Source organism: Suncus etruscus, chromosome 1 (assembly GCF_024139225.1).
Source record: "Suncus etruscus isolate mSunEtr1 chromosome 1, mSunEtr1.pri.cur, whole genome shotgun sequence".
Taxonomy (NCBI): Eukaryota; Metazoa; Chordata; class Mammalia; order Eulipotyphla; family Soricidae; genus Suncus; species Suncus etruscus.
Genome location: NC_064848.1, coordinates 83867485 through 83893878, shown reverse-complemented (window position 1 = coordinate 83893878; position 26394 = coordinate 83867485). Strand labels below are relative to the sequence as shown.

Sequence of the window (26394 nt, the reverse complement as noted above, 5' to 3'; positions counted from 1 at the left end):
TATAAAATACACATTGGCTTATAGAGGCAGCACAAAAAATATATAGAATATATTACCAAGGGTCAAATCAATAGTACAGTGGGTAGGGTATTTGCCTTTCATGGGCCCAACACCTGAGCTCACCAGAAGTGATCCCTGAGCACAGTCAGGAATAAGCTATGAATACCAGTGGGTGTGACCCTAAAACAAAAAATAAATATGTGTATAAATGTTAATAATTTTACAGTTAAGAGTTTAAATAGTACTATGGATATACTGGGTGAAAAATATATTATAAACTTTACTGATCCTTTTAACCTTTTTTAACCCCATATCCCTATTCTCCTTTTACGTCTAAAAATAGCTACTAGAAAATTTGAAATTTTGGCAACACACATCGTTTCCATAGAGCACTATTGCAGTAGCTGACAGAAAGTTCAAACAGAAAAAAAAACATAAAAAAAAAAAGAAAGTTCAAACAGCTTTACAGAACTCTCTTTATAAATAAGTATAGACAAAATCAGTAGAAGTTTGAGAGATGTCTCTGATGTGAAAGATAGAAAATACAAAAAAAAGGCAAGTTAAAGGGAAGACAGAAACAAAGGGAGCAGGATACCCTGAAAGACACTAGAATACACCAGTGTCTTTTAGAATACACAGAAAGGCATTTGTGTCCTCAAAGGAACACATTCTCATTCCCAGAAACAAAAATAGGCTACTGCAAAAAAGGAACATAGAAATGGAAAGCACATTTAGAAATATAAATACAAGAAAATAAAATTAAAATAAAGTCAAACATGTAGTAGAAGAGATAGATGATCAAGTTGAGGAAATCATCCAGAAAAAAAAAAGAATAAAAGGGGCAGAGTTATAATGTAGCAGGTAAGTACAACATATATAATACTTGCCTTGGACTTAGCCAACACAGGTTCAATTCCAGGCACTGCATTTAATTCCTTTAGCACCACCAGGTATGATTCCTGAGCAGAGCTAGGAATAAGCTCTGAGCACTGCTATGTGTGGCCCCAAAACAAAATATAAAAATCTAGGGCATAAAGGATATGAGCTCAGGAAAGATGGCAGACTAGGAAGAGTAAAGCATCTAGGTCTAACCCAACAATTATACTGGTAGAAAATACCTAAAGGATTTATTTCTGAATTCAGGAGTCTATTTTAAAAATAAATGTCACTTCTATATCACTTTTCCCTAAGGAAAGTAGTGACTGGTAAATTGTAACTATTATTTGCAGATTTTAGTCTTCTACTCACTAACAGCTGCCAGTGATGGTATAGATGAAAGCTACATTTCTGATTCAACTTTTTGGAATTAAGTGGGGAATAAAGATCTTTCCTCCAAAGAAGGGGGTTCTGAATATTGATGGCTACTCTGATTATGAGAAAGAGCAGGCACAGAGATAGCTGCCATTCTCCCAACTCTGCTGACCAAGGAGGCTCCTGGAGTAGATAAAGGAACACGACCTGAGGAAAGGGTTATATATGGGAATTTAGAGAAGCTACTGTTCCCAGAGAAGAACAGGTTTTGAAGAGACCTGGGAAGACTCGAAGCATTCACCATAGTCTGATCCTTGACACAGATTAAAAAAAGAAAGTCTTAGAAGAAAAATCTGATTTCTGGAGTTATAAGATTCAAATGTCCTTCTTTCAATGATGATAGAAAAATTGCAAACTTGAAAACTTTTGAGCAATTTTAAGGATGTGTGACGGGGGGGGCAGCGAGGTGGCACTAGAGGTAAGGTGTCTGCCTTGCAAGCGCTAGCCAAGGAAGGACTGAGGTTTGATCCCCTGGCGTCAAGCCAGGGGCGATTTCTGAGCGCTTAGCCAGGAGTAACCCCTGAGCATCAAACGGGTGTGGCCCGAAAAAAAAAAAAAAGGATGTGTGACAGGCTACAGAAGAGCCTGATGATGTTGGCAGATGAAGAGATGATGGAGATTTCTTAGGGAAAGCTGGGGAATAGGAACGCATTGGAGACTACCTTAGAGTCCTTCATATTGTCCTTAATCCGCTTTAAGTCTAAAAATAAAAGCCTAAAAAAGCTTGAATATTAATAGTAATGAATATTAATCAAGTCTCTCAGAGATTTTCTAAGTAAGCACAACCTTGTGGATAATCAGAACCACCCTAGAGGCAAAAATACCTGAATACCAATCTGGAAGAATCTCTCATCTTTAGAACCTGCAAAAATAATAGTTCAGCTTGGGGCCAGAGAGATTGCACAGTAGTAGGGCATTTGCCTTGCACATAGCTAACCTAGGAGGAACCTAGGTTGGATCCCTGGCATCCCATATAGTCCCTGGAGTTTGCCATAAGTGATTTCTGAGAGAAGAGCCAGGAGTAAGCCCACAGGGCTACTGGGTGTGGCCCAGAAAGAAACAAAAAATACACAGGAAGGAAGGAAGGAAGGAAGGAACGAAGGAAGGAAGGAAGGAAGGAAGGAAGGAAGGAAGGAAGGAAGGAAGGAAGGAAGAGAAGGAAAGGAAGGAAGAAAGGAAGGAAGGAAGGAAGGAAGGAAGGAAGGAAGGAAGGAAGGAAGAAGGAAAGAAAGAAAGAAGAAAGAAAGAAAGAAAGAAAGAAAGAAAGAAAGAAAAGAAAGAAAGAAAGAAAGAAAGAAAGAAAGAAAGAAAGAAAGAAAGAAAAAAAAAGAAAGAAAGAAAGAAAAGAAAGAAGAGAAAGAGAGAAAGAAAGAAAAAGAAGAAAGAAGAAAGAAAAAGAAAGAAAAAAGAAAGAAAGAAAGAAGAAAGAAAAAAGAAGAAAGAAAGAAAGAAAGAAAGAAAGAAAGAAAAAAGAAAGAAAGAAAGAAAGAAAAAGAAAGAAAGAAAGAAAGAAAGAAAGAAAGAAAGAAAGAAAGAAAGAAAGAAAGAAAGAAAGAAAGAAAGAAAGAAAGAAAGAAAGAAAGAAAGAAAGAAGAAAAAGAAAATTCAGCAGAGTGTGCTGAGGGTGGAAAAGATTTGCCTCTAAAGTTACAAAACACTGCATATCTCATAAGCAGCTCTGAGGTATCTCATTCTGGCTGAGAACAGATTCCACAGCAAGAAGAAACAGGAATGTGCTCTGATTTACAGAAAAGAATTTTGTAGTGTTTTTTGTTTGTTTGGGTTTTTGGGTCACACCCAGCGGCGTTCAGGGGTTACTCCTGGCTCTACGCTCAGTAATTGCTCCTTGCAGACTTGGGGAACCATATGGGATGCTGGGATCGAACCACTATCCTTCTGCATGCAATGAAAATGCCTTACCTCCATGCTATCTCTCCAGCCCAGCATGTTCTGAATTTGACAACTTTTGCTGTTCCAAAATAAAGTCATTTTGCTAGAAAAAAATTACTACCAATTTCATATTTAAGGGAGAAAGAGAGAAAGTGTATGAGTGTGTGTCTGTCAATGGGTCCCCACTGTTCTCATATAGCAATTGCACTTCTAATATATATACAAAACGATTTATAATACGATCTAACACATATCTGAACACTCAGGCACACTGTAGCATGTGATTCACAAAAGCCAAGAGGTAGAAGCAACTTAAAGGCACCAGTACAGCAAAAAAAAAAAAAAAAAAAAAAGTATTACCCTGTTTTAAAAAGAAAGAAATTCTGTCATATACTACAACATAGATGAAATTTGTAGGAATCAGGCTTAGTAGGTAATAAGTCAGTCACAAAAGACTATCTTTATACACAGTATCTAATATTTAAACCATGGAATAGGAACTAGAAGGGTAGTTGCTAGGTCTGCAGTGATGGAAATGAAGATCATTCAAGTGGAAGAGCAAAATGACAAAGTTCTCATGATCTATTGTACATTATGTGATATAGTTAACAAAGGTACAAAAATTACAATGTACATTTAAAAACTGGTATGAAGGTAACTTTATGTGATATTTTTTGACCATAGCTAAAAAAATGTGATATGAACAAATTTTTAGGGGGGTGGTTTTGGGCCACACCCTGCCATCCTTAGGGGTTACTCCTAGCTCTTGGCTCAGAAATTACTCCTGGCAGGTTCAGTGGACCATATGAGATGCCGGGGATCACACCCATGTTGGCTGCATGCAAGGCAAACAACCTGCACATGATGATATCGATCCGGACCCAAAGTGATAGGAACCATTCTTAAAGAACCAAAGACTTCGTTAACCAACACACAAAGCCTAAGTTACTATGTGAATAATAGCAGCAATACCAAAGTGATATGTCTTTAGGCCTTTGGTAGTAATAACTATTGGTCTTGTCAGTTGATAACAATAAAAATACTTTAATTTTCATATACCCACAAATATGTAAGTTTCATACATCTGTTACTCACGCACTATGAATCTGACTTGATGTTGTTGAAACCAAAGCAAACAATATAATTAGTTAGGCATCCAAAGAGAAAATGAAAATGATAACAACAAAAAAAAGAGTAGATTAGGAAAACAGAGCCTTGACACATACGCATAGAAATCTCAAAGAGAGGGACTGAAGAGGTGGCACAAGCAATAAGGCGTCTGTCTTGTGCAAGTTAGCCTAGGACAGAATGCAGTTTGATAACCCGGCATCTCATATGGTCCCCCAAGCCAGCAGCAATTTCTGAGTGCATAGCCAGGAGTCACCCCTAGCGCCACTGGGTGTGGCCGAAAAACCAAAAATAAAAGAAATCTCAAAGAGAATCTAAATTAAAAGTATCAAGAAGTGATGTATCACACGAGGACTATTATGACCTTGAATACTGTTGAGAAAGGGTGGTAAGGTGACTTACCACCATGATGATCATTTTGAAATCTACCCAAAAAAATCAAATCATATTCTGACACCTGCAATTAAAATAACATTGTAAGTCAATTTTACATATAAAGCAAGTAAAAATAATGTTATAGAAGTCCCTGTGAACCATCAGAGGCCCCTAGTAAATAAGCAATGACCCTATGAAAGAAAGTCATAATCAAACTAATAAAACAAAAACTGTATAGAATTTTAACTAGTTCTGTCCCACCCTCTCTCTGGCAGAATGGTCTTTACCTGAAAGAGAGAGCAACCCTATTCTCAATTCACTCTAACCAGAGAGAACACACTTTTAAAACTAGGAGGCCAGAAAAGAGCAATGAATGATACAGCGGTTAAGGCACTTGCCTGGCACATGACCAACCCAGGTTCAATCCTTGGCACCCCATACAGTCCTTAGAGTTCTGCCAAGAGTGGTGCAGAGCCAAAAGTAAGTCCTCAGCACAACTTGGTATGGCCCAATACTCAATAATAAACAAACAAACAAATAAAGGAAAACTGGCAGGAGTGATAGTACAACAGGTAGGCTGCTTGCCTTCCACATGGCCTAATTGGGTTCAATCCCTGGCACCCATATGATCCTACAAACCTGCCAGGAGTGATCCTGAATGTAGATCAGGATTAAGCTTTTTTAGGTACGAAAACTGTTAATGGTGGTGACAAATCCTGTGCATGCATGCACGCACACACATACATACATACACACACACACACACACAGAAACACACACTCATGCAAACTAAACCATGTCAAACCACTCAGTTTTTGATTATGAATTTTTCCAGAGAATGTTTCTATAACAATTATGGGAAGCTTTACACAGTTAAAGATAAAACTTTTAAAAATGTATAATTTTGTTTCACAAAAGATAATCCATCCCGTTTTGGTAACCCTTGCCCTAGCCAATCTCCTAGTCCAAGCACTCCACCCTATTGTTTCCAGGATGTTACTCTCTTAGCTGCGATTACTCAGATGCACAACTTCCAGATTCCCACCTCCCTTAGCCAACAACCAGAAAAAAAACACATTGAGGTACTTTTTCCAACTATAGCATTTCCCGAGGACACACCTGTCTAGGCTATACTGATTTGTTCCTAATTCCCAAACCAGATACTTTTTTTTTTTTGGTTTCTTGGTCACACCCAGCAGTGCTCAGAAATCTCTCCTGGCAGGCACGAGGGATCATATGGGATGCTGGGATTCGAATCACCATCCGTCCTGGATCAGCTGCATGCAAGACAAATGCCTTACTGCTATACTATTTCTCTGGCTCCCTCAAATGAGATATTCTTAAGGGACTTGTGAATTCTTACTACACTGAGTCTCAGGTCAGTATTTTACTATCATATAGACTTGCAAATTGTAATGAATCAAAAATGATTTCTCTCAACATTTCAAAAAGTGTCAGAGATACAAAGAAAAACTTCGAAATTATTTGTTCCACCTTTACCTACCAAAAAATGCTGAAGGAGTTGTATGACTTCTCCAATATCACTAGCAAGCTATGTTGCAAAGTGGAACAGAACTCAGTTATCTGATTACAATAAGATCATTTTTTGTTATACTACACAGTCATGGAAAGCCAATTATAGGAAAATAAAATATGAAGATAATAAGAGAAGAGGGGCCTGTTATACCCTCCCTGTGCTTTTTAAATTCATATTTGGACCTTATGAACAATGTCACATCTCATACCACTCTGTTCATTTTCCACATGATTTTACCAGCCTAACTGCAATCTGCCTTTAAAAATGTGACATCCTTGCAAAGAAGAGAGGTGAAGGGGGGGAAGACTATTGCCCTTAGCTGTCAGCCATCAAAGTTGCAACCATGAATGTGTTAATTTAGAGTCTATGAAATTTACAGGGCAATAAAAGCTCGCAATAGTCAGACTTGCCCCCTCCACTTCTCCACCATATGCAAATCTTCTTATATTCCAAAATTACTCAGCAGCATGAACCTCTTGTCTGATGTCTGATAAGACCTGAACTACTTTTAAAAATCTTCTTGCATTTACTGCACTTGTATTCTATATAAGCATGAGTTTTTAGGTGTTCTACAAGGATTGTGCTCCTAGTAAAGGTTGATCCACAACTGTCACACTCATAAGGTTTCTCCCCAGTATGTGTTCGGAGATGTTCATTGAGAGAGGAGCTCTGCCGGAAGACTTTCCCACAGTCTTTGCATTCATAAGGTCTTACACCAGAATGAGTTCTCTCGTGGCGACTAAGGAGGGAAACGGTAGCAAAGCCTTTATTACACTGCTCGCATTTGTAAGGTTTTTCTCCAGAATGAAGTCTCCGATGATAGATTACAGATGAATAATGGCTGAACGCCATCCCACAGTCACACAAATATGGCTTTTCTCCAGTGTGAATCCTCTGATGTCGGGTAAGACAAGAATTCTGTCTAAAGGTTTTGCCACATTCACTACACTTATAGGGCTTCTCTCCAGTGTGAATCCTTCGATGTTTGCAAAGGGAGGAGCTATGGGTGAAGGTTTTCCCACAATCTTTACACTTATAGGGCTTTTCTCCAGTATGAATTCGTTGGTGTTGGTTAAAAGAAGAAAGATCAGCAAAGGACCTACTACATTCCTTACACTTATAGGGCTTTTCTCCAGTATGAATTCTCGTATGTTTCACCAAGTCGGTGATGATGGGGAAAGATTTTCCACACGTGTCACATTTGTAGGGTTTCTTTTTACTGCGAGTGGATTTCGGAGTGAGAGATGAACTAGTACTGATTGTTTTTGCACATTTGTTGCACAAATCAGGTTTTCCCTTACTGTGACTTTTCTTCTGTCTGGCCAATGAGGCATTGTAGTGAAAGGTTTTTCCACATTTGCTACATTTATAAGATTTTTCTCCAGTTGAAGTCCCCTGACCTACAGATCTGGAACATTTTTCACACCTAAAACAATGTCTCTTCTGGGAACGAGATAGTTTCTGTGTAAAGATGACTCCACAGTTATTACACTTCTGCCTCTTAAATCCCAAAGGAATCTTCTGATGCTTCTGATGTTCAGAACGAGATGAAAAGTGACTCAAGCCTTTCCTGCCTTCATGAGATTTCCATGATTTTTGTCCAGTATGTTCTTTGCGGTTCAGAACAAGGTCAGAATGAAAACTGAAAGGTTTCTTCCCGTCATTACATTTATGAGATTTCTTCCTTAAGTGTTCTCTCAGGTATTTAAGTATGATTGAAGTTCGTTTGTTACTTTTCCCCAAGGGACCTTTTCCTGAGTCAAGTTCCTTGCTCTTATTGCCTCTCCTTTGTGTTTTCTTTTGTGTAACTCCTGCTTTTGAATAATTCGTATTGCCACCATTTCCCTCTAATCTGTTGTCATGTTTTGAGGAGTTTCCCATTACAACATCATCATAAGCTTTTAGGCATCTTTCTATTACATTATCTAGAGTCAATTCTTCCAAAAGAACATCCTCACTTTGAGAAACCTCTTCTAAATTACTTCTCGGGTCACACACTGAAAGAAATAACAACACAGTGTCAGGGATTGAATCTGGGGCTCCTTCATGCAAAGCATACACTCCAACCCTTTGAGCTCTCTTCCCAGTCCATTATTCCTGTTTTGTAGATATGAGGAACATGGAATGTAAATAGCTTGGTCAAATTCATCAATTTTTTTAACTTGTTTTGACACCAAAGACCATAATTTTGCTCCCTGAATCATGCTGTCTCTCTTCAAAACAATCAGCACTAGATTCATAGAAATGTTCATCAAAGGAGCAACGAAATAGTACAGCAAGTTAAAGTATTTGTCTTGAAACTGGATTGATACCCAGTACCCCAATATGACCCTCCAGAAGGGTACCTCTAGGAAGTGATCTCTAATTGTAGAGCCAAGAGTAAGCCCTGAGAACCACCAGGTATGGCCCAACACCCCCCAAAAGAAAACCTAAAAATTAGTCAAAAAAGGTTGTTCTGTGATTATAAATACCCCCATTAGGCATTCATTACTTTCCCCACTGAATTGTTGAATTTTCTTGTTTTCTTTCTTTCTTTCTTTTTTTTTCAATTATCCCCAAACCCGCACCTGGAGAGATAGCACAGCGGGGTTTGCCTTGCAAGCAGCCGACCCAGGACCTAAGGTGGTTGGTTCGAATCCCGGCGTCCCATATGGTCCCCAGTGCCTGCTAGGAGCCATTTCTGAGCAGATAGCCAGGAGTAATTCCTGCGCACCGCCAGGTGTGGCCCAAAACACAAAAAATATAAATAAAGGGCCCGGAGAAATAGCACAGCGCGTTTGCCTTGCAAGCAGCCGATCCAGGACCAAAGGTGGTTGGTTCGAATCCCGGTGTCCCCCATATGGTCTCCCCCATGCCTGCCAGGCAGCTATTTCTGAGGCAGACAGCCAGGAGTAACCCCTGAGCACAGCCGGGTGTGGCCCCCCCCAAAAAATAAGTAAATAAAAAACATCATACTAGTTAGAATAAAAAATGTATAAAAACTTTCACAATCATGAAACATTATAAATCTATAAAGGTTTACAATTCAAGTCTCAAAGAGTTTTTTCCATATGTTTATTGTTTATGATATTCATAGCTCTCTGAATTCACCTCTAGTGAGGTCATCCTTATCAATTTTATAACAAATGAATATAGCCCAAAACCCTGTATTTTAACAGAAAAGTACGGGGTCGTTTTTTATGCTCGGAAAATATATGATAATTCCCAAACCAGGGGTGACGGGTGAAACATGTTGTAGTTTGCAATCTTCTACCTTGTATTGAGAATGAGCTGCCCTATCAGAACTGTCTTTATCTTTTTTTTTTTTTTAGTTTTTGGGTCACACCCAGCAGCGCTCAGGGTTTACTCCTGGCTCTATGCTCAGAAATCACTCTGGCAGGCAAGGGGACCATATGGGATACCGGGATTCAAACCACCACCCTTCTGCATGAAAGGCAAGTGCCTTACCTCCATGCTATCTCTCCGGCCCCAGAACTGTCATTTTTTTTTTTTTAAAGTGATAATTTTTTTTTTGTTTTTGGGCCACACCCAGCGGTGCTCAGGGGTTACTCCTGGCTGTCTGCTCAGAAATCGCTCCAGGCAGGCACGGGTGGGGGGGGGGACCATATGGGACACCGGGATTCGAACCAACCACCTTTGGTCCTGGATCGGCTGCTTGCAAGGCAAACGCCGCTGTGCTATCTCTCTGGGCCCTAAAGTGATAAATTTTTAATTGTTTTTATTTTCCAGTATTTGCTACATACAGTCTTGCCTGAAATTATAAACTTTAGGATTAGTGAGAAATGGTCATTTTTATTACACCGGGTGGGGAGTAAGTACAGAATAAGGGCAGATCTATCAGGCTATCCTGAGCCAGTCCTGCCCAGGTTTACATGTAGGACAATCTCTGTTCAGGGGTAAAACCAAGTTGTAAACTTACAGATACAAAGGAACTAGGGATAATCTTTGTTTTGGGTAAAACAAGGAGTAATCTAACAAAGTAATCTAACAAAGTACTACTTGCCTTGCACATAGCTGACATGCTTTGATTCTTTTTTTGTTTGTTTTGTTTTTTGTTTTTGGGCCATACCTGGCAGTGCTTAGGGGTTACTCCTGGCTATCTGCTCAGAAATAGCTCCTAGCAGGCACAGAGGACCATATGGGACCCCGGGATTCGAATCAACCACCTTAGGTCCTGGATTGGCTGCTTGCAAGGCAAACGTTGCTGTGCTATGTCTCTGGCCCCATGGTTTGATTCTTGATTGCATAGGTCTCCCAAGTGTGGCCAGCAAGAGCATTGAAGACCAATGGGTGTTGCTGGGTGTGAATCAATCCCTCTCCCCAAATTAAAAATTTAGGTCTTTGCTTACAGGACAGAACTCTCTGCATTGCCCTTTAATTGCGAGGTGAAACCAGAGGACTCTCCACACCATTCTGACTTCAATGTAGGATATGCAGATTCCAGAATCTTTAATACAGAAACATGATACCAACAACAGAGACTGTGTGAAAAATAAAAGTGTATTGGCACTACAGTCAATGACTTGGATAGAACAAACTAGTTTGCCTGGAGCCTAGAGTTGGTCTTATGCCAGGAAACTTCAGGGGTTGGGTCTCCTTGTATTTAGGCCAAGGCTTTTCCTTTCCATGTCCCTCATATTTTGGTGGGCCTATGCAAACAATAATTGCCACTCTAACACCATTTTTACTGTGCTCCTTTGACTCTAATCCTTAAAAAAAACAACCCACTTAAACTTTTTTTTTTTTTTTTTTTTTGGTTTTTGGGCCACACCCAGTAACGCTCAGGGGTTACTCCTGGTTATGCGCTCAGAAGTTGCTCCTGGCTTGGGGGACCATATGGGACGCCGGGGATCGAACCGCGGTCCGTCCAAGGCTAGCGCAGGCAAGGAAGGCACCTTACCTCTAGCGCCACCGCCCGGCTCCCCACTTAAACTTTTGAGGTTAACTTAAACTAATATTCATGTGCATGGAAATGTAAAAAAGTACTTTGCCTTCAATGTTTAAGGAGTTACATAAGTTTTATGGCTTTGATTGCTTTGTGTGCTGCTAAGAAATATTATGTACTACAATCTGGGGACTTGAGGGACAAAGTAATTATACATGAGTTCTGTTTTTATTTTTCTTAATGTTCTTTGGCTTTAAGTTCAAAGTTAAGATATCAGCAATGGGTCTACTGAGAATTCTGTTTATAGGTGATTGTCCTTCCACTGTAACTTTACCTTGTCCTCTTTCTTTGCACCTTTGTTCTCATAATTAAAAATAAAAAAATTTAAAAAAAATTTAGGGGCCCGGAGAGATAGCACAGCAGCATTTGCCTTGCAAGCAGCCAATCCAGGACCAAAGGTGATTGGTTCGAATCCCGGGTGTCCCCTATATGGTCCCCCGTGCCTGCCAGGAAGCTTAATTTCTGAGCCTGACAGCCAGGAGTACACCCTGAGCAATGCGGGTCTTGTTTCGTGGCCCAAAAAAAAAAAATTTAGGTCTTGGGGGCAGAGCGATAATACAACAGGTAGAGTGTTTTCCCTTGGCATGACGCTGACTGAGAATTTGATCTCCAGTACACATAGGTTCCCCAGCCTGCCAGGAGTAATTTCTGAGTACAGAACCAAGAGTAATCCCTAAGCATAACCAGATGTGGACCCCCCCCCCCAAAAAAGACTTTTATAACAGACTAGAGAAGTATATTGATAGACAAAGCAGTCAATAATCAAAATTTATAAAGAACTGGTCACATAAGGAACCACTAAGTATTAGAAAAATGGCTGGTAAATTTGGACAAATAACTCACAAAATTCAAAATAACTGACTGACTTAAAACTTAAATCCACGGCCCATATTCTTTTCACAAATCTCCCACTTTCCCCAAAGCAAGATTTCACACAATGCAAGGCATGTAATCTACCACTGAGTCACAATCTCAGCCATTACAAGGCATTCTTATTACTATGCATCACAATTTTTCTTTTTCTTTTTGGTTTGGGAGGTCACACCCCAGTGATGCTCAGGGGTTACTCCTGGATAGAACTCAGAAATCGCTCCTGGCTTGGAGACCATATGGGACGCCGGGGATCGAACAGAGGTTCATCCTCTTGTCAGCTGCGTGCAAGGCAAATGCCCCTACCCACTGTGCTATTGCTCTGGACCCACAATTCTTACATGTTTTTATTGAGCTATATAATTCGGTTGGTGTCAGCTCTCCCCCATGTTGGTGGCTTACCTTCCCTTATGGCTATGCCAGAATTTTATGAATGCACCACTACATTCATACCCAGGTCGCCATTTCCACAAGTAGAGCATGAATATGGTGACTTATCTCTTCACAAGGTCCATCTCTCCTTTGATAGGTGACTATGATTAATAACTTTTTTTTCTTTAATTCTGGGACCACACTCAGCAGTGTTACTCCTGGGTTACTCTTGGCTCTATACTCAGGAATTATTCCTGTTTGGCTTGAGGGACAATATAGGAGGCTGAGGATTGAACCTGGGTGCACGCAAGCAAGACAAATGTCGTTTCTGCTATACTATCACTCCAGTCCCTAATCTAAGATTCCTAAATTCCTAGATTCACTGATTCCTTGATTCCTTCCTTCTTTCCTTTCCTCCTTCCTTCTTCCCTTCCTACCTTCCCCCTTTCTTCCTTCTTTCCCTTCTCTCCCTCCTTCCTTCTATCCCTTCTTTCTTTTTGTTTTGTTTTGTTTCGTTTTTTGGGGGCCACACCTGGTAACGCTCAGGAATTACTCCTGGCTATGTGCTCAGAAATCGCTCCTGGCTTGGGGGAACAATATGGGATGCTGGGGGATCGAACCGCCGTCTGTCCTAGGCTAGTGCTTGCAAAGCAAGACGCCTTACCTCTAGTACCACCACTCCGGCTCTACCCCCTCCTTTTTTTTTTTTTATTTAACCATCTCTTATTACATACATGATTGTGTTTGGGTTTCAGTCATGGTAAAGAACACCACCCACCAACCAGTGCAACATTCCCATCACCAATGTCCCATATCCTCCCTCCTCCCCACCCTGTAACTCTAGACAGGCTTTCTATTTCCCTCGTACATTCTCATTATTAGGATAGTTACAAAAGTAGTTATTTCTCTAACTAAACTCATCCCTGTTTGTGGTGAGCTTCATGAGGTGAGCTGGAACTTCCAGCTTTTTTCTCTTTTGTGCCCTCGAAAATCTATTATTGCAAAAATGTCCTTTCATTTTTCTTAAAAACCCATAGATGAGTGAGACCATTCTTGCGTCTTTCTCTCTCTCTATGACTTATTTCACTCAAAGCATAATAGATTCCAGTGTACATCCATGTATAGGAAAATTTCATGACCTTCATCTCTCCTGACAGCTGCATAATATTCCATTGTTTATATGTACCACAGTTTCTTTAGCCATTCGTCTGTTGAAGGGCATCTTGGTTGTTTCCAGAGTCTTGCTATGGTAAATAGTGCTGCAATGAATATAGGTGTAAGGAAGGGGGTTTTGTATTGTATTTTTGTGTTTCTAGGGTATATTCCTAGGAGTGGTATAGCTGGATCGTATGGGAGCTCGATTTCCAGTTTTTGGAGGAATCTCCATATTGCTTTCCATAAAGGTTGAACTAGACGGCATTCCCACCAGCAGTGGATAAGAGTTCCTTTCTCTCCACATCCCCGCCCCCTCCTTCTTTCACCTTTTATTCACAGGTTTTAGACCTGCCAGCTTTGATAGACCCTTCCAATATCTGCTCTATTTTCCTTCACTGAATTTTTTTTTACCAATAACTCTCTGGCATACTAATATTATTTTGGTATCTATTTTTTGGGGGACACAAATCCAGTCTACTCACTAAAAAATGAACATTCCAAAAAAATTGGTACTTAGCAGTTAGCCCACTTACCATTTCCACATCTCTTCTCAAGTCACTTAGTAAACAACTATTTGGATTTTATTGTCTATATTTCACCAACTCACCAGGTCTGAAATCTTCTGATATGCTTTTGTCACCACATCTGGAGTCTTCTGATATGTTAATGTCACCTGGTCTGGAGTCTTCTGAAATATTTTCATCACCAGGACTGGAGTCTTCTGAGATGTTTTTGTCACTGGGTCTGGAATCTTCTGAGATGTTTGTGTCACCGGATCTCGAGTCTTCTGAGATGTTTTTGTCACTGGGTCTGGAATCTTCTGAGATGTTTGTGTCACCAGGTCTGGAGTCTTCTGAGATGTTTTTGTCAGTGGGTTGTGAATCTTCTGAGATGTCTTTGTTCAGTAGCCATGGCAGTTTAGTGCATTTCAGCTGGGAAATCAAATCTAACTTGGAAACTGGAAAGCCTGCTCACAGAGAAAAGAAGAAAAAATGGCTTATTTACACATACAAAAAAGACATTCCAACATTCACACCTAGCATTTGGTCTCCAGGAAAGAGATGATACTGTCCATTACAGGCAGAAACAGTAAAGTTAAAGGAGAAAATAGGAACAAAGATCTGGTCTTAATGACAGCTAAATAATGCTAGATATTTCCAGTTTCATGAAGTAGCCTCTTTGTGGTAGAAATGCTACACAAATGTACTTTTTCAGGGGCTGGAGCAGTGGCTCAAGTGGTAGAGCCTCTGCCTTGCACACGCTAACCTAGGATGGACTGTGGTTCTATCCCCCAGTGTCCCATATGGTGCCCCAAAGCCAGGAGCGATTTCTGAGTGCATAGCCAGGAGTAACCCCTGAGTGTCATCAGGTGTGGCCCAAAAATCAAAAACCAAAAAAAAAGTATTTTTTCAGGAGCATATTTAGACTTAGGTTGTTGTATCACCTCTTCCTGTTCAATCAAAACTACTAAAGTACTTCGCACTTTCTATAATAATGCAAGAAAAGATACCCTGCTTAGAAGTTAGAGCATGAAAAGAAGATGCCTTTACCCACAGATTCGAGGGTCCTACAGTTCTCTAGTAACACTTCCTTGTAAAGTTCCTTTTGAAAAAGGCTCCAGTTTCCTCCACTCGCCTCTGGAAAAGTTCACAGCCACATCCTTGAAAGCCATGGATTCCTGGAATACCAAACAATCTTTTTCACATTTGGATAAAGCCACTGAGATCCCCAAGGATTTAGAGTAGTTATGATGTAACACAATTGAATTTGATAGTACTCAAGTTTCTTAGGATTTCTAATTTATACAACCACTGAGTTGCTATGACTATTAGAAGCAATGCAGTAGCAAAGTACTACACAATTCAAGCCTTTTCAATTTTTCCTTGATAAGAAAACTATTTAAAGACCCCTTTGTGGTGTTTCTAAACACATTGAAATCCTAGGGTTGAAAGAAAAAATACTAAATGGAAGACAGAATTTTACAATTCCCAAACTAAAAATTTGTAGAATTAATATAAGTTAACTATAAACAATGGTAAAAAAAATAGTAATATCAGTGGCAAATTCCAAATTTTAATTTCCCATTACAAGTAGCAATTATTTCTTGTCATCATCAAAGAAGAATTGGTGTTCAATAACACCCAACTCACTAAAAAATAATTTTTGGAGAATCTGGTATTTTGAGAGGATAGCAGCACTGATATCATTTGCATCAATTTTCTCTGGGCATTGAAACAAATTACAATAACTTTGATAGCTTACAATAAGAGACTTTATTCTATCACAGATCTGGAGGCTAGAAATCTGCAGTAAAGGTGTAAACATAGTTGCACTTTAAAAGTTCTAGGGAGCATCTGTTTCCACTTCTTCCAACTTCGTTGTTTCTTTCCTTTCTTTCAAAAACTTGTTAAAGAACAATGATTTACCAAGTTATCAATAGTTCAGTTGTAGCCATGCAATAAATATTTCAACACCAATCCTACCAACAGTGTCAACTTGTGTTCCCATACTCTGTCAACTCCCTCAACTCTCTGCCTATACCCTGCCAGGCACATCACAAAGTTTGGTGGTTGCAGCTTAGATCTCATGTTTTCACTGTTGCTGAGATTGTACTTTGGATTTACAGCTTCACACGTGTCACCAATATAATCGAAGCCCCAACTCCTATTTCCCCATTACTTTCCTTTCTTATCTTCATCATCATCATCCTCTTCCTCTCCTCCTCTTCTCCTTTTTTCTCCTCCTCTTTTTTCCTCTTCCTCTTCTTCTACCTCCTTACTCTTTCCCTTCTTCCTCCTCCTTCTCCTCTTCCTTTTCCTTCCCTCCCCCTTTCTGTTTCTCTTTCCTTCCTTCCTTCCTTCCTTCCTTCCTTCCTTCCTTCCTTCCTTCCTTCCTTCCTTCCTTCCTTCCTTCCTTCCTTCCATTCTTCCTTCCTTCCTTCCTTCCTTCCTTCCTTCCTTCCTTCCTTCCTTCCTTCCTTCCTTTCTCCATCCCTCTCTCCATCCCTCCCTCCATCCCTCTCTCTCTCTCTCTCTCTCTCTCTCTCTCTCTCTCTCTCTCTCTCATGTTATTCTTGCCTCTGTGCACAGGGACCACTCGAGTCAAGAATTGGGGAATCATATGTAGTGCAAAGATTGGAGTACTGATTAGGCCATGCAAGACAAGTGACCATAATATCATCTTTCACCTTACACAATAGCTACTACACTCAGAAAATACAAATACCAAATAAAAATACCAGATATCTTTTTACTAGCATTGTGAGGACTACTTTTTATTTTTTTGGCTTCCTTTCTTCCTTTCTACCTTCTCCCCATCCTTGCCTTTAAATCAAGCACCAAGATTTACAAAATTGTTCATAGTTGAATTTTAGTCATAAAATATTCTAGCATCAATTCCATCACCAATGCCAATTTTCTACCACCAGTGTCCCCAGGTTCCCTTCATTCCCCTGGTTTGTGTTCTAGAGTCAAATTTTGAGATTTTGTTGTAGTTTGGATTTTCTACTTTCAATTTTGCTGGTTCTCTGGTTGAACCTATACAATTACACCACCACTATGTCTGAGGCACCTGCCCTTTATTATTACCTCCCTTCCATTCTTCTTACTCCCTCCTCAATTTTTTTGTTATTTGCTTTGGGGTCACACCAGCAGTTCTCAGGGCTTACTCCTGGCTCTATGCTCACGGATCACTTCTGGAATGGCTTGGGGGTCCAGGTGTGGTGCTGGGGATCAAACTAGCCTTGTGTGGTGCTGGGGATCAAACTAGCCTTGGCTGCATGCAAGGCAAGTGCCACATACCTGCTGTCCTATGGCTCAGGCACTCACATCCACCCAAAATGTGAAACCACTCAATATGATACTGAGAATTGAACCTAGGTCTGGGGCACAATAGACATGTATCCTAACTGCTCTATTATTTCACAGCCCCAGCGAAAAGCTTTTATTAAAGTCTCACACGTGACAAGTTCTAGAAACTGATGGCCCAACATACACATTCCCAGTACCTTTGTTAACAACAAATTTCTTTTAGAGCTGGACTAGCAGCACAACAGGTAAGTGCTTGCCTTGCATGTGGTAGACCTAGATTCGATACTCAATTCCTCATGATTCCTCAAGCTAGTAGGAATCCATGAACACCAAGACAGATGTAAGCCCTGAACACAACTAAATATGATCCAACCCAAACCCCTCCTCCCAAATAAATTTTTTCTAACACTAAAGAAAACCTGTGAAATGAAGCTTACCTGGGAGTCAGTATTTGGAAGGACAGAATCCATTTGATTTCCTTCAAGGTTTTCATCTTGGGAAATATCAGATTCTTGAGCTATTGGCTCTAGGAAGAGGGTTAAAAACAATTCAAGCTTAAGCCTGTGCCAAAGAATGTAGCCAATTAATTTTATCCCTTGCACCACATAGTCTGGATAGTATATGTACATTATAGCCTTGGCCCTCACAATAACTACTAGCCTGGTTGGCTGAGAATCACCAGCAGGGGGACACTGTGCACTTCTTGCAAGGTCCTCCAAATTCCTTAGTCTTTCTAGTGGATTCCTCAGATCAGAAATTCCTATATATGCCTCAAGATTTTTTTGTTTGGGTGGGGGACACAAATATTTGCCTTTCAATTTTTGTTTGTTGTTTTAGGCCACACCTAACAATGCTCCGGATTTACTTGTGGCTCTACCACTCATGCTCTCACTCCTAGAAGACTCAAAGATTATATGGATGCAGGGGATTGAATCCAGGCTGGCCATGTGCAAGGCAAAAATATACCCTCTCCACTATTGTTCCAATCAAAAGCCTTTCAATCTTTCAATTTTTTTTTTTTTTTTGGTTTTTTGGTTTTTGGGTCACACCCGGCAGTGCTCAGGGGTTACTTCTGGCTCTACGCTCAGAAATTGCTCCTGGCAGGCTCGGGGGACCAAGCCTTTCAATTTTTAATTTCACAAAAAGTAACTTTATTTGGGAGGTGGGCAAAAAAAAGTAAATTTACTCATTCTATGCATTGTTTTTCTGTTTATTATTATTCAGATCATGAGCCACAAATGGTTGTGCTCAGGAGGTATTCTTGAATCTGTACTCAAATGTAACTTCAGTAGTACTTGAGGAACCTATGTGGTGCTGAGCATCTAACTAGGATTAGCAGAATATCAGGCAAATGCCTTAACCTCTTTACTATCTTCACAGCCCCATGCATTCAGTTTTAGTGCATCTAATCTACATAATAATTATTTTAAAAAGTATGGTGCTGGAGAGATAGCATAGAGGGAAGGCATTTACCTTTCATGCAGAAGGTCATTGGTTTGAATCCCAGCAATCCCATATGGTCCCCCCGAGCCTGCCAGGAGCAATTTCTGAGCCAGGAGTAACCCCTGAGCACTGCCGGGTGTGACCCAATAACCAAAAACAAAACAAAACAAAACAAAACAAAAACCAAAAACAAAAATAACTTTAAATAACTATCATGGCAAAATGACTTGTTTGGGCTTTTGAGGTTTATTTATCTCTGTGTCACCCCTGGTAGCACTCAAGGCTTACTTCTGACTCTAAACTCAAGAAACCAGATGTAGTCCTGGAGCTTGAAACCTGAATAAGCTGCATGCCTAGTAAACACCTTACTCTTTGTGCTATGTCTGCCACAATATTTGGGGGATTTTATGTAAAGATAAACAAAAAAAGCTAGAAGATAGTACAGCAGTTAGGGTACATGTGTTCAACCCAGTTTGATTCCTAGCAATATACGATTGCCTGAACATCAGCTGCTGCCACCCTGGACGCCCCTTGACAAGCTAGGTGTGACCCCAGAGGCTACCTGCACCACTGAAATGGCCCAGGTATCTCCACACCACAAAACCCAAGCAGCACTGCACTCTTTCACTGAACTGCTTTCCAGATCTCTTGAGCACCATTTGTTTTTGTTTGGTTTGGTTTGTGATTTTGGGTTACACCCAGCAGTGCTCATGGGTTATTCCAGACTCTGCACCCAGGAATCACTCCTGACAGTACTCTGGAGACTATGAGATATTGGGGATCAAATCCAGGCCAGCCATGCATAAGGCAAGTGCCCTATCCGATGTATTTTCACTCAGACCCACTAAGCACCACTTGGGAGCCCCCCAAGATGGTTAAATCACAAGGCCAGAAAGTTTGATAGTGTATGACTAATCTGTGCAAGACCCTGAGTTTGTTTCCTACTATGCATGACCCTGAGCATAGCCATGGCTCCCACAAGCAACAATGGGGTGGGCCTTTAAGCTTGGGGGGTAATAAGGCCAAGTCACATGCTTTATCACTTTCAATATTTTACAATGATATCACAACTACAATCAGTTTAGGTTTTACACATTTGTGGATTTTTTTTTTTGAGGGGGAACACACCCAGTGGTGCTCAGGGGTTATTCCTGGCTCGGGGAACTATATGAGATGCTGGGGGATCGATCCGTGGTCCGTCCTGGGTCAGCTGCATGCAAGGCAAATGCCCTACTGCTGCGCCATCACTCTGGCCCCATCTGCATTATACATTTGTAATGTATAGTATTGAACACAAAATGGAATTCAGTTGTTTCTCCCTTAGTGCTGAGGGTCTGTACTAATCAACAGGGCTTAGCTAGCATACAGCTCCAGCTCCTTAGATTTTTTTTTTTTTTTTTTTTTTTGGTTTTTAGTTTTTGGGTCATACCAGCAGCACTCAGGAATTACTCCTGGCTTTATGCTCAGAAATCGCCCCCAGCAGACTCGGGGGACCATATGGGATGCTGGGATTCAAACCACCATCCTTCTGCATGCAAGGCAAATGCCTTACCGCTGTGCTATCTCTCTGGCCCCCATACAGCTCCTAAATTTAATGAAAAAAAAAAATCAATTCCTTATTTGCATCAGCGTCATTCTGTGTGGTTAATGGGACATCCAAACCCACACAGAACATGTCATCTCAGAGAGTGGGCAGTTCTATTTGAGAAAGGTGCTCCTGCAACACAACTAAATCTGGGAGTGGAGTTGGGGTTATGCTGGTGATCTGAATGTTCCAGAGTAAGTTCTTTTATTTTCTTCCTGGGTTCTAAGAGTCCCTTCTTGACTAAGGGTAAAGGGAACCCACTCTTTACACCCTATATTGCTTAATCTTTACCCAAAACTACAGAGAAATTAGGACAATGGGATCCTTTTTTCTATGTGACAGGGATTGAAGCCAGGGTCTCACACATGTAAGACCTGTAGTCTATTTTGAAGTATAGCCCTGGTCTTTAGGATTTCCTTAATACAGACTTACTATATCTTCCCAACTTCACAAAAGAAAAGGTAAGGCCCCTCAATCCTTAGGCCATAGCTACTCTCCTCATTAACAATAAATCACTTTCTTTTGGAGAGTATGTGCTTATACTTTGGACTCTCTCCCACTTCCTCCCCCATCTAGAACTCTCACCTTCCTTGACTGTAAGCATTTGAGTCAAATCCTCTATTAAGGTCACCACCTCCTCGCTATTGTAAGGGTGCTGAGACTTTACCCAAATCCTCATCTCCCCTGGCAAAATGGCCAGGAATTGCTCAAACACCAAAAGCTCTAAAATTTGCTCTTTTGTGCGGATGTCTGGTCGCAGCCATTGAGTGCAGAGCTCCCAGAGTTGGTTTAGAGTTTTTCTGGGTCCAGCCACTTCTGAGTAAGAAAACCATCTGAACCGCTGTCTGAAAGACTCTGGGTTAGCAGTGTCTCTTCTTAAAGGAGCTTCTTCGTCCCCAATCTTATCTGTTTCTTGGATCTCCTCTTGTTGTTCACTAGAGGCTGGAATCTGAGGATCTGGAGAGATGGCCGTCATCTTGTTCAGCTTGTAAAGTGCACTGCCCTCTAGATTCTTAGTTGACAATCAGTGCAGAGTGCCACAAGCAGCAAAATATTATGCGTTCCAAGGATTCAGTTTAAGATGTTGCAGAAACTGTCCAGAAACACCAGATATTAATAAGTAAAACCACAGAATTAATTCTAAAACCACTGCTCTTGGTTTGGCTCTGATAACAAAAACAAACACAAACTCTCAGAGGACAAGAATGGTCATGCCCAATCGAATAAATTTTTTTGTAGGTGAAAAAGTAACACACCTCACAAGCAAATCCTATCAGAAAGGGCTCTTAGCCAGGAAGAGATCCAGATTCAAATACCCTCAACTTCTGCCTTCTCTGAATGGCCAGCTACTAAACTCTGAAGGCTCATTTTCTACTTGGGTTTCAAATTTCTCATACGATCAATAACCACATTTTCATTCATAAGACTGTCTGTATTTTTTTTTTTTTTTGGTTTTTGGGTCACATCCGGCAGTGCTCAGGGGTTACTGCTGGCTCTATGCTCAGATTGCTCCTGGCAGGCTCAAAGGACCATATGGGATGCCGGGATTTGAACCACCGACTTTCCGCATGGAAGGTAAATGCCTTACCTCCATGCTATCTCTCCGGCCCCGACTGTCTGTATTCTAAGGCGAGAGCTACAGCAGCTGGGGTGCCTGCTTTGCACACGCCAATCCAGTTTGGTCCCCCTGAGCTTGCCAGGAGTGATTCCTGAAAGCTGAGCACCACTGGGTGTGTCCCCCACTCCCCAACAAAAGAACATCTGCATTCTAGCCTACTGAGTCAACCTAAGTGTAGGGTTCTTTAGCCCAGAATCCAGCTGTTTGTTGGGGATGTCCTCTAAAATGAAAAATATAACCTTATTTTTCCCTACTATCTCCAGTTTCCAATGCTGGGGCCAGGCAGGTGAGCAACAGATGATCTAATGCCCCAGCTTCCATGATGTCACCTCTTAGCTGAAGGGAACACTGAGGGGCACTGCAGCCATCAGCCAGCAGATTTCGCTCCCCATTTGCAGAAAGGGCTCCACCCCTTTAGTCCCCTCCACTATGGCCTTGTCCATTTCTAGCCTTCTCCATCTTTGCTACCAAACAGGCACGCATTGCTTTAAAACCTGCTACCTCTTCGCTCCAAAACACACACACACACACACACACTACAGGCCAGGCAGTCACAATAGCTGTTGCTCCATATTCTAGGTGCACGCACGACACACACACACACACACAACACACACACACACACACACACACACACACCTTCTACACATCCACACAGTACAGGCTAGGCAGTCAATAGCTGTTGCTCCATAGCCTGGACACACACACACACACCACACACAACACACACACACACACACACCCCTCCCTCTCTGCGTGCAGCTCTCTAATCCCCCACCAGCTCCTTTGCACAGAGCCTACCCTGGGGTGAAGCATGCTTTTATTCTAAAACTAAATGAACCTCTACAAAGAACCAGGGAACCAGAAGTCTGATGTGGAGCCAGAAGCTCAGGGGGACGGGGGTGGGATGCTCGGGGGTAGCACCTGCACGACCTAGGAAATATACTGGAGAGGTTCTCACTTATTGCAACCAGAAGACCAAGAGTTCCTTTCTTGGCAGCGCTGAGCTCGCCATACATTCTACCAAATGCCTTTTAGTCCTCCGCCAAATACTGGGCATCCATCTACCTAGTGCTCTGCAGGGCACCTGTTGCATGCGACGACTTAGAGAGAAAATTGGATCTCTAGCGAGCTTGCAATTGCGGATACGCACAAACGTGACGCAGCCAGAAGTTCCCAAAGAGTGGAGAAGGTTTTTCCATACCCAGACTAGCATTGCCCAGAGACCATTTCTTTCTTCGCTGCAGGAGGCGAGTGACATGCAAGTCAGGCCAGCGATGCCGCTTAATAGCCTGCAAATCCAGGGCACAGTCCTACCCGACTCCCCAACCCTCCCAAGATGATGCACAAACATTTTCCCCGCCCTAATGCAGGGCGCAGAGTAGATGGAGCGGTATGAGAAAAACTCTCATTCATTCGCTCCAGTGCTCACTCGGCACGAAACTGAGGTTCTAGGAGTAGCCCCGACCCGTCCCAGGGAGACCTTCCTTGCGGGTGATTTAGCCGTTGATCCCTAGCTACGAACCCGGGACCCCCGATACCTGCATCAGGACCGCATCCAACCAGTTGCAGCGAAGTACCGCATTGAGCTTCTAGAAAGTGGTTCTGCTAGAGCTGCGCGCGCAAGTCCAATAAGGGAACACTACGCCTGCGCAAGGGCGCAGAACTACGATTCCCGGGGTGCGCTGGTCCCCCCTTTGCCAAAGGCTTGAGTTTTCCATAGGCTCGTGAGCTGCCCTGTTGCGCATGGTCTTCGGGGAAGAAGTTGGTGGGCTCTGTTGAAGAATTATTGCTGCGCCAGAGGCCTAAAGGCCTACAAGCACTTCTAATTTTCCTAGCCATGACGTTATGTCTCCTTGGCAACCTCAAAGCATCTCTGCATCCTTTCATCCCTCTTTGCCTCTTTCTCTGGCTGAAATCCCCACACCCCTTCAGAAGCATCTTAGTGATTCATTCAGTGCTGGCCGTCTGTAATGATGCAACTTGAATTACACGAATGTTAATTTTAAGACTTCCATACCAGACCACCTTTATACCTCACGTGGATTATTTCAATAGCTCCCTGATTTCACTTTCCCTCTTGTGTCAAAGTCACGCTTGTCACGTTGCAGTCTGAAAGATGCTTAGAAACATTAAGCAGCGTTGGAGAGATAGTAGAGTGGGCAGTATGCTTGCCTTGCACACAGCCCACCTGGGTTCAATCTGTGCCATTCTATATGGTGCCTCGAGTCTTTATAGAAGTGATCTCTGAGTGCAAAGCAGCCAGGATTAACCATGAGCACCACAAAATGTGACCCAGAAGTAAATAACAAACAACAAAATCAAGCAGATTATATCTCTCCTGTAGACTTCCAATTTCATTTAATGCAAATTCACAAATCCTTTTAGTAGCTTAAAAGGCTAGCATAAAAACTGCCATCTTTTTTTTAATTGTAAGAATTTATTCAAGGGGCCCGGAGAGATAGCACAGCGGCATTTGCCTTGCAAGCAGCCGATCCAGGACCAAAAGTGGTTGGTTGGAATCCCGGTGTCCCATATGGTCCCCTGTGCCTGCCAGGAGCTATTTCTGAGCAGACAGCCAGGAGTAACCCCTGAGCACTGCCGGGTGTGGCCCAAAAACCAAAAAAAAAAAAAAAAAAAGAATTTATTCAAGAGACAAAATTGATTAACATATTGAGGTAAATTGACATAACATAATATAGTAACATAACAGAACAGAACATATAATTAATATAATATAATAATACATGTAAGTCAAAGAACATTTCTAAATAAAACACAATTTTTGATCATAATGACTTACATATCTTTCACAGTAGTATTTTAGGTACATATTAACATTGAATCAGGGGAATATCCATCACCCCCAGTGTTGTCCTCCCTTCATCCCTGTTCCCAAGCATATATCCCTTTCTTCCTCCTTTATCCCCCAGAATGCTAGTTTATCTAAAAGCATATATGTTAACACTAATGTAAACCTTTTTTTTTTTTGCAGTTCCAGATATTTTTACTAGTGGTTTCTTAAAGGTTTAGAATCCAAGGAGCACTGTATAAACAATGTTGGAGTGGCAATTATCGTTTGCATGGGCCCACCAAAGTATGGGGGGTCATGAAAAGGAAAAAACTTTTGGCCTAAGTACAAGGAGATCTTACCCCTGAAGTTTCCTGATATAAGACCATTTCTAGGCTCCAGGCAAACTAGTTTGTCCAATCCCGGTCATTGTCTGTAGTGCCCATACAGTTATATTTTTCACCGTCTCTGTTGTTGGTATCATGTTTCTGTATTGAAGGTCCTGGAATCTGTATATCCTACATTGAAGTCAGGATGGTGTGGAGCGGCATCTAATTTCAACTCACAATTAAAGGGCAATGCAGAAAGTCCTGTCCAGTACGCAGGTCGTTGTTGAAAAACTGCCATCTTAATGAACTCTTTCTTCCTCATTTACCAGCTCTAGTCACCATGGTCTTCCTGCTCTCTTCCTACCATCTCCCTGCTCTCTTCCAGGCCATCCAGTGTCCTCTTCTCTGAAATCTCATAGTTTTATCTCCCATCCTTCATATCCCCTCAGGAAGCTCTGCCATCATTTTCTTTTAATAATAACCTACCCCTCACCATCCTAATTTGACCTTCTAACATATCATAACATTTTGTTTATTTCCTATTGTATATCTTCTTCAAGAGAACACCAATTCCAGAATAAGGAATTTATTCAGTTGATTTCATTGATTTTGATCTTTACACTCTAGAATGTCCTGGCATTTAACAAGTACACAGTATCTATATGTCAAATATATGAGCAGGCATTGGCATGGATTAGGACAAAAGATAGAGGAACTCTAGGAGAATATGATAAGGATACTAACTAGATGACCTTTGGGTGAAGAGTCAGGAGAGAAAGGCACTGGAGACTCCAGGAGCAAAGTGGGTCAAAGGTTGCCTTCTCTTCCTTTTCTTAGTGGTTGTTGCAATGACTGGGTGCTGTCTACACTTGGCTGTAGAGCCCAAACATACCTGGCTACAGTGTGGCCAAAATCTATTGCCACAGAGCAGCCAGGATCATATAGAGAGGTGATGCCAGATATTGAACCTCTGCTGGACTCTTCAATCCAGAAAACATACTAAGCCAAGAGTGGAGATAATCTTATCTGTGGGTCATATTGACCCCATAAAATCATGTGGTTTGGCCTGGCACATTTTTGGACAAGTATGAATGCTTCTCATCAGTTCCCCTCAGCCAGTATGCCTGTCTCATACAGCCCACAAACAATATTATAAAGACCCACATGGCTTTTGGCAGAAAAACGTTTCCCAACTCCTTAAGCAAATAAGTGGGAATTTTGTCTGTCTTTTGAGTT

General features: G+C 41.4%; 1 protein-coding gene across 1 annotated transcript; it reads right to left on the bottom strand.

Annotated features, from left to right (window-relative positions):
• Positions 1-6428: 6428 nt before the first annotated feature.
• Positions 6429-23057, bottom strand: ZNF483 (zinc finger protein 483). Its single transcript, XM_049774600.1, is given in 7 exon segments — positions 6429-8238; positions 14191-14550; positions 15134-15194; positions 15196-15261; positions 17830-17918; positions 21006-21432; positions 22893-23057. Coding segments are annotated over 7 exon segments (2706 nt in total). The 3' UTR covers positions 6429-6700.
• Between the last annotated feature and the right edge of the window lie 3337 nt (positions 23058-26394).